The following is an 8,943-nucleotide window of genomic DNA, read 5'->3' as shown; positions in this document are numbered from 1 at the left end:
GATCTGATCTTGCATCTTCTATCGTAACAGTACAATCATATTTATTGGCTTGAGATCTTGAGAGTTCTCTGATAGGCAAGATATAAAAAGTAATCACAAACACCTTCGTCTCATCGTTTGTGATTCCACGAAATCTTGTTTCGCTACCATACGATTAAAATTGTTGTGAGGAGATTGATTAATCTAGGTTGTTCTTCGGGAATATAAGACCGGATTATCAATTGGTTCCTGTTCACCTTGATTATTATCAAAAGACGGAACAAAAATTTTTAGGGTTTTTCTGTGGGAGACAGATTGATCCTTTGATAGACTTGTCTGTGTGAGACAGATTTGTTTATTGTTAAAGCCTGCGATTTTGGGTCGTAGCAACTCTTAGTTGTGGGTGATATCAGTTAAGGGAATCAAGTGCGCATTATCCTGCTGGGATCAGAGGCGTAGGGAGTACAACTGTACCTTGGATCAGTGGGAGACTGATTGGGGTTCAACTATAGTCCAGTCCGAAGTTAGCTTGGAGTAGGCTAGTGTCTGTAGCTGCTTAATACAGTGTGTATTCAATCTGGACTAGGTCCCGGGGTTTTTCTGCATTTCCGGTTTCCTCGTTAACAAAATTCTGGTGTCTGTGTTATTTCTATTTCCACATTATATTTGTTTATATAATTGAAATAATACAGGTTGTGTGTTTGAATCAATCAATTGGAAATCCGACCTTTGGTTGTTGATTGATATTGATTGATCCTTGGACATTGGTCTTTGGTACCGTCCAAGTTATTCCTTGTGTTTGATTATAGACTCGTTGATTTCTATTAGCTTGAGTGAATCAAAACAAGAGAGAGATGTTAACTCCTTGAGATACTTTTACCTAGATTGAGTCTGACTGTCTAGTTGATTCTCTAGAAAGTGTTTCGGAGTTAGTCCATACATATTGCTAAGCGAAATATTGGGTGGTGTTGTTAGGCCCCCGCTTTTTCATCATCCCATGTATATTGCCTTGAGACTTTCTTGAGTTTCAATTTCTGAAAAGTTGACATGGTACTAGGTACTTGTCCCGTCACCAAGTAGTTCACAATATCAGCGTACCATGGAGTTGTGTCATCCACCGTAAAGAGTTGCTCATCCGGAAAACTATCACACAAAGGAATTGCTTCTTCGGATGCAATTAATCAGCTCAAATGACCTGCTACGGTATTCTCACTCCCCTTCTTGTCCTTAATTTGGAGATGAAACTCTTGAAGAAGTAATATCCACCTAATGAGCCTCGGCTTAGCATTTTTCTTTGTTAGCAAGTATCGAAGCGCAGCATGATCGGAGAAGACAATCACTTGCGTACCCACCAAGTAAGATCTAAACTTTTCAAGTGCAAACACTATGGCCAAGAGCTCATTTTCAGTGGTTGAGTAGTTGATTTGTGCGCCATTAAGAGTTTTAGAAGCATAATAAATGGCATATGGAACTTTACCATCTCGCTGTCCCAACACGGCTCCAACGGCATAGTCACTAGCATCACACATCAACTCAAAGGACTTGCTCCAATACAGTGGTTTGATGATCGGTGCGGTGGTCAACAACTCTTTCAAGGTGTCAAAAGCCTTCTTGCCCTCCTTGTCACAATCAAAGGTCACATATTTTTGCAAAATTCGGCACAAAGGTACTGCAATCTTGGAGAAATCCTTGATGAACCTCCTATAAAACCCTGCATGGCCAAGAAAAGAACGAACCTCCCTCACAGTTGTGGGGTATTGTAAGTTTTTAATCACATCTATCTTGGCTTTGTCCACTTCTAACCCCCTAGAGGATACAATGTGGCCTAACACAATACCGTGATTCACAAAATGACATATTTCCCAATTAAGCACAAGATTAGTTTCTACGCATCTTTTAAGAATTAGTGTAAGGTTGTAAGCACTTGCCAAAAGAATCACCATACACACTAAAGTCATCCATAAACACTTCTATGATGCTTCCAACATAATCTGAAAATATACTTACCATGCAACGTTGAAAAGTGCCAGGAGCATTAGACAACCCGAATGGCATACGCCTATATGCAAAAGTGCCAAATGGACAAGTAAAAGTCATTTTTTCCTGATCTTCCGGAGCTATTACAATCTGATTATACCCTGAAAAACCATCAAGAAAACAATAGTGAGAATGTCCATCCAATCTATCAAGCATTTGATCAATCAATGGTAAAGGAAAATGGTATTTTCGGGTAGTAGAATTGAGCTTCCGCTAGTCAATGCACACTCTCCAACCGGTCTGAATTCTAGTTGGAACCAAGTCATTATCTCCGTTTTTCACCACCGTGACACCGGATTTCTTTGGAACGACTTGAACCGGGCTTACCCATTTGTTATCGGATATGGGATAGATAACCCCTACATCCAACAACTTCAGGATTTCTTTCTTTACTACTTCCATCATCGGAGGGTTCAAACGACGTTGAGCTTCTCATGTTGGTTTTGCCCCCTCCTCTAGAAATATTCGGTGCATACACATAGAAGGGTTGATTCCCTTGATATCAGCAATGGTCCACCCTATGGCAGACTTGTATTCTCTTAGCACACGAATAAGATTCTCTTCTTGCACCTTGGTAAGGCCTTTGGAAATAATCACCGGTAACTCTTCCTTATCACCTAAATAAACATACTTGAGGTGATCCGGAAGATGTTTCAATTCAAGGATAGGTGCCTGCAAAATCGACGGCAAGAGTTTCTCATTAGTACAAGATAAAGAAATGTAAGAAACATTATTTCTAGGTGAGAGTTCTTGTAATGCATCAAGAGAGCAAATAATTTCTGTAAGCTCATCACACATTTCTATGTCACTTTTCATGTCATCATGCTTTCCACAATCCAAACTTTTCACTATAGATTTCTCTAACGCATCATCACCGTCTAACTCAAACGTTTGTTGAGCTAAAGAATCAATCACATCCACTGAAAAACGGGAATGTATGTCACTCGGGTATCTCATAACCTCAAAGATGTTGAAACTTATGGGTTTACCGTCAAATTCCATATTTATGGTGCCTTTAAAAACATCAATTTTAGTTCTAGCAATTCTCATGAAAGGTCTACCCAACAACAACGGTGTAGACGAGGGTCAATCTTCGTCCCTCATATCTAGAACATAAAAATCTGCAAGAAAAATCAACCCGTTAACCAGCACCAAAACATCTTCCACAACCCCTTTCGGATAAGTATTGGACCTATCAGCAAGTTGAATAATAACACCGGTATCCTTAAGAGGACCAAGGTCTAATGATTCATATATTGAGGCAGGCATAACATTAATAGTTGCACCTAAGTCTAGCAAAGCGCGATCAAACCTGGTTGTACCAATTGTACATGGTATAGTGAAACTATCGGGATCCTTCAATTTTGGTAGGAGTTTTTTTTGAAGATACGCGGAAGCATTCTCACCCATGTACATAACTTCATTACCGACCAATTGGTGCTTGTTAGTGCATAATTCCTTCAAGAACTTTGCGTAGCGAGGAACTTGCCTTATCGCCTCAAGGAGTGGTATGTTCACTTGGATATTCTTGAAGATCTCATAAATCTCTTTGTATAGTGTCTTCTTCTTGGACTTTGCAAACCTATTAGGAAAAGGAGGAGAAGTGACATTAGTAGAAACAAGAGGTTTAGAGTGAGAATTTGGTATCAAATCAACCTTGTTTGGGGTTGTTTCATCCTCTTGTTGCTCTACAACGGATTCATGGTGCTCTGGTGATGGTGTCGGCTTTTCTACTTGCTTCCCACTTCTTAGATCAATAGCATTGACATTCTCCTTATGGTTCAACGGTTGCGAAGGAATTTTTCCAACTGCTTGTGCTTCCAATTTGCTCACGGTAGCAGGTAGTTGACCCATTTGTGTTCGCATGTCCTTCATATCCATCTCTGCCTTTTGTTTATCTTGCGCCATTGTGTTGAGAATGAGATTCAACTTGTCATCTATACTCGTGCCTTGAGTTTCTTGACGTGGCTTTTGCAAGAATTGGTACCCACCTTGTTGATTTAAAGGATTGGAAACTGCAGCTTGCTTGTTGGTGTAGCTGAAATTAGGATGATCACGCCAACCTGGATTGTATGTTCTGGAATACGGGTCATATCTTGGCCTTTGCAGATTTTGGTACATAGCATTTGCTTGCTCAACATCTTCGGTGTGTGATGATGGTATGACGACATGTGCTATTTGTTGGATCATCCTCTTCATGTTACCCATTCTATGTTCCAAATGTGAAGAATCACCAACTTCATTCACCTTCTTTACCATTGGTTCACCTCGAGTGTAGAATTGTTGAGTGTTTGCAGCCATGTTCTCCAACAAACTTGTAGCTTCCACAATGGTCTTGTTGGTAAGTGCACCACCACTTGCGGCATCGATCAAATGTCTTTCATTAGGAAGCAACCCCTCATAGAAATATTGAATGACAAGTTGATCACTGATTTGGTGACGTGGACAGCTAGCTAAAAGCTTCTTGTAGCGCTCCCAATACTCATAGAGAGTCTCTCCTGATATTTGCACAATACCACAAATTTCCTTACGAATCACTGCTGTTTTTGATGCCAGAAAATACTTCTCAAGAAATAACTTCTTCATCCCATTCCATGTGGTTATACTTCCAGAGGGTAAGCAAAAGAACCACTCTCCTGCAGCATCTATAAGGGAGAAAGGAAAAGCTGTCATCATAGCCATATCGGCATCTGCAGTTGCTTTCTTCAAACTAGTCACAACATGATGGAATTGTTGCAAGTGACGATTAGGATCTTCTCCCACTAAACCTCTGAATTTGGGCAGCAAGTGAATCAATTGCGGCTTCAACTCAATGGTTCCATTCAGCTGAATACATAAAGGATGCTGGTCAATGTTTGGAGAAGTGAGCTCCTTGAGTGTTCTTGGAGCAGGTGGTCGACCTCCCATTGTGTTGTCTTCCTCTTTGTCTGAGTCCGAGAATTCACTTGATGTAGAACTAGGAGGAAGTGGAGTATTCACTGCTCGAATCAAATCTTTTAGTAAAGTGCCCGAACGAAGACGTATACCAATTGGACTTGGTTTACCCTCTTTAAGCATTCATCAAAGAAATAGTACCTGAAAATAGGATTCTCAAAAATTGTATTAGTAATCTAAACGTGAAACAAAAAGAACAAAGAATAACTAAAAAGAAAAATAACAACTTAATACTACCACTGCCTCCCCGGCAGCGGCGCCAATTTTGATGAGGTTGTCAACCTATTAATAATAATTCTCTTATACTACACAATTCTATAAAGAAGTAGTGAGACAAGTCGGGTTCGAATCCACAGGGAGGTGTGAGTTTTTAAGTTATTATATAAGACAAATTTTTGTTATTTAAAGACACAAACTTTTAAGATTTCAAAGATTGTAATTCAAATTATGAGATGGAATTGACTAGAGATTCATTCGCCACTACCGAACAAGATATTATTAATCATACAAGTTCTACCTCCAATTAATTTTGATTGTTAACAACTTTAAGACAAGTTATAAGTTCAACAAATCTTTAGACTCCAAAAATCACCACATAGAATAAGTTCTCTAGCGGATTCTAATTAAATGAACCACCCAAAATAAGCTCTCCAACAATTACGGATTAAAGTTCTCAATACTAGCATTAAAGTTGCATACGAGTTACCTAATTGCGCACTTAGATACCAAGCATACACCTCATGGTCATAAGAACGGTAAAAGACAATCAACAAAAAATATTTATCGGAAGAATAACTTGCATAAGATTGATAAATAAAACATGTTTGGAGTTTTGAAATCCTCCCCAATCAATATTGAGATTAGCTACTCATGGTTTTTGGAATAAACACAATCATAAAGTCAAGGTAAACAAGGTTTTGAATCTAAACGATTTCGAAAGCAAACCACTGTGAAGAACTAAGCAGCTGCTTCAGAAAACAGGTTCAGGTTGCTGTGTGTAGCTTCTTCTCTATCAGAACTTCTCCCAAGCAGGTTGCAGGCACTAAACTGGTGATAAAAGAGGTGCTTTCTTTGTGTTTCTGCGCCTCCTATTTATAACTTTCTTTCCCTCAATTCCGCGACCTAAACAGCTCCAACAATCCTCATCATTCACAAATACTGCAAACTTTCAATCTCGGCCATTCAGCTCCCAAAACTCTCGGCCAAGTTAAAATCAGTGGGCTGTTGTCACGCTCAAAAATTCTCCAAAACTGAAATAAAATGTTACCCAAGTTAGCTCATCATGCTGGCTTCTAAATATGAGCCCTAGCCTTTGCCAGAAAACCCTTGTACTTAGCCATGGGACCATTGCCAGGAGCTGCGCAGAATTCCTGGACAGATTTCTTGCTTGCCAAAACTTGGCTTAGTCTCCACAACATTGAGACAGGCCCTAACCCAGACTCTTATATCGCACTTGTTTCTGTTCTTCCTTCTCGCTGCCGATAACTCCACCGGAACCTCCCAACCACTAACTGCAGCCAACCATTCTAGCAACGGCCAACCAGCAGCAACCCTTGTTAAATAGCTACAAGTTACGACTCCACTACAGGATCAACACAATGGACAGCAGCAACACTTCAGCTCGACTGCAAACCAACCTACACAATCAACTTCATTCACTGACCTTCACAGCCACTACCCATTGCAGGCAACCCATTCTGACCATGGATTATGAACATCAACATTATAAAGGCTTATCCCTTACTCATTCAGCAGCTCAATACTTCACCTTAACTGCCTGTACCAACCTCCATTTTCTCGCCTGAACTAGCCCATAACACCAGCAACAGGTCATGTACTACCTCATTGTTTCTCGGCTGAAATTACAACCAACACTCACCATTGCAATCCCATCCTCTCGGTTCAAGCTTCTTTCCCTGGAACAGCATCAAATTTGTCAACCACTGTGACCAGCGAATTCGAGTCAGTTCCTCCCTTGTCATCTCCATCTTGGTCTCTTTGTCCCTGAGATCACTAATTTGTCATCACTCACGGCTGCAGCATCCATTATCAACATTTCAGCTCATCCTGCAGCAACAACACAAGGCTTTCCCTGTAATACCAACATTGACTCAAACACTTCTTTCCAGCTTCAACATTCTCCAAAACTGTACTCGTTGTATATGGCAACAAAACCTTGCATTTCGAGCACAAACTTCATACACTCATTCCCATCAACAGTACCATGGCAACAACGTCTTCAATTGACCTTCTTTCTCAGTTTCAGATGTATAGCTGCTGGTTCAAGCATTTTCTCGAACACCTTTTTAGCAGGAACTGATGTTGTTGCTGTTTATCAAGAAATTATCTCTTCTAGCTCTCCAATTCCTGCAGATTCAAATTCATACACAACCCATAACTCCATTCAGTGTAAACTAGTCTCAATCATCCCCATTTATTGCCACAATCGACCACAGGAACAACACATTTTGGTTGTACGGACAAAGAAGAGAAAAGAAGAAATAAAGCTGCCTGTTTTGACTTCAAACATAGCCCATAATTATGTAACTCGAATAACCCAAATTCCCTGTTCATCTCGAACTTCTGCTTCTTCAAATTCATCTCTCAAAACCCATTAATTCAAACAGCTTCTCTTCCTATTTTTTTGTTGATGTTATCTCATAGTTTCTCCCAAAAACGATGACGGTAGGATCATCTTCTCGTACTCCTTCTGAACTTCAGTTCACCTCTCAATCCTTGGCTCAACCCTTGGCAGACGACCAACGAACCTTGGCCAGTGACGGCAACGAATCTGCAGGATCGGCGGCTACTGGAACAATGGCTTGATTCCTTTTCTTTGCTTGTGAACTGCATAAACCTAATCTGATTCCCTTTTGATTTCATTCTCCTCAGCAGCGCACACGTACACAATTCGTGTGGTGAGTTTTGTGGTTGGATGTGGGCTGTCATGGTCAGTCTTTTTGTTCTCGCCTGGGCTTGCATCCGCAGCACCACAAGTACCCAAATGATGCCTTGAACCTCGATTTTCCTTCATTTGTGCCAAACCATGCCGAGTACCTACAAAATTACTAACCAAGCATAATATACAATGTTTTCAAGAGAAATAACCAAGAAAAATGTAAGAAACCGATACTAGAATGTTTTAGACGCCTATCACCAAGTCATTCGAAAGGTTAATAAGGTTGGTATCAACACTGGGAGCGCCGTTGTCTCCATTCAGTCGCAATTCTTGAGGATTCTCCTTCTCACCACCAGTCGAAGACGAATGAATAGCATGACCATGTTGGCTTTCCATAACCATGTCCTCCTGGATGCATCAACAACAATTGTCATTACTTTAATCAAGGAAAATCCATAACCACTTACACAAAGGATACTTACATCCACTTCATCATCTGTGCTGGATTCCTGGATTGTTCGTTTAGAAACAAGGTGAAGTCCGTCAATGACCGATGGAGAAAAATTCTGAAACAAATTAACAATATTCTTTTGGATCCTAATTACACGGACAAAGAAAAATCACGATGACAAGGGAAGTGCTAACAACTCACCAAAGAAATGGTTGGAGACTTCATATTATTCGGTATCATCCTATAAGATGTTTTGCTTCTGCTTTCTCCACCCTGGGGACTTTCTTGCACTTCTGAAAAGTCTACGAGAATATGAGATCTCACAGTACAGCCATCCTGCAATAAAGTTAATGAAACAATTAAGGTACTATCATCATGTCTTCACTAAAATCATCATAAGAAAGATGCTTACTTGTGAATATTCTGGAGGCGTTTTTTCTCTTATCGCCACTAGAAAGATATTTCAACCTTGGTCGATCAGAGATCACATCAGCAGGAGGAAACTCTCGTACCAGAGGCTGAAAATCCATCGAAAAATTATACAAACGCTCGAGCTGCTGACGCCAGAAGTCTACATAACCCGGACTTGCATAAGTAGCTCGGTCAGAACAAGGGAACAAATAATCATTTCCTTCCACATGTG

General features: G+C 40.3%; 1 protein-coding gene across 2 annotated transcripts; it reads right to left on the bottom strand.

Moving 5' to 3' along the window:
• Nucleotides 1-2,581: 2,581 nt before the first annotated feature.
• Nucleotides 2,582-7,806, bottom strand: LOC113358263. Of its 2 annotated transcripts, none has more exons than XM_026601794.1 (2): nucleotides 3,423-7,806; nucleotides 2,582-2,688 (listed from the first exon to the last, which is right to left on the bottom strand). In XM_026601794.1, the coding sequence occupies exons 1-2, from the start codon at nucleotides 5,071-5,073 to the stop codon at nucleotides 2,675-2,677; spliced, it is 1,665 nt and encodes a 554-aa protein (XP_026457579.1). In that variant the 5' UTR covers nucleotides 5,074-7,806; the 3' UTR covers nucleotides 2,582-2,674. The 2 variants fall into 2 exon arrangements, with proteins under 2 accessions (XP_026457579.1, XP_026457580.1); XM_026601795.1 differs by lacking the exon at nucleotides 2,582-2,688 and having other exon boundaries at nucleotides 3,428-3,598; nucleotides 3,673-7,806.
• Nucleotides 7,807-8,943: the final 1,137 nt, after the last annotated feature.

This window comes from Papaver somniferum, chromosome 3, assembly GCF_003573695.1.
Source record: "Papaver somniferum cultivar HN1 chromosome 3, ASM357369v1, whole genome shotgun sequence".
Classification (NCBI taxonomy): Eukaryota; Viridiplantae; Streptophyta; class Magnoliopsida; order Ranunculales; family Papaveraceae; genus Papaver; species Papaver somniferum.
The sequence above is the reverse complement of the archived record's forward strand: the minus strand, read 5'-3'. Positions and strand labels throughout refer to the sequence as shown.

What these genes read in the sequence shown, in the direction of transcription:
- LOC113358263 (XM_026601794.1), bottom strand. Translation starts at nt 5,073, where the DNA reads ATGCTTAAAGAGGGTAAACCAAGTCCAATTGGTATACGTCTTCGTTCG.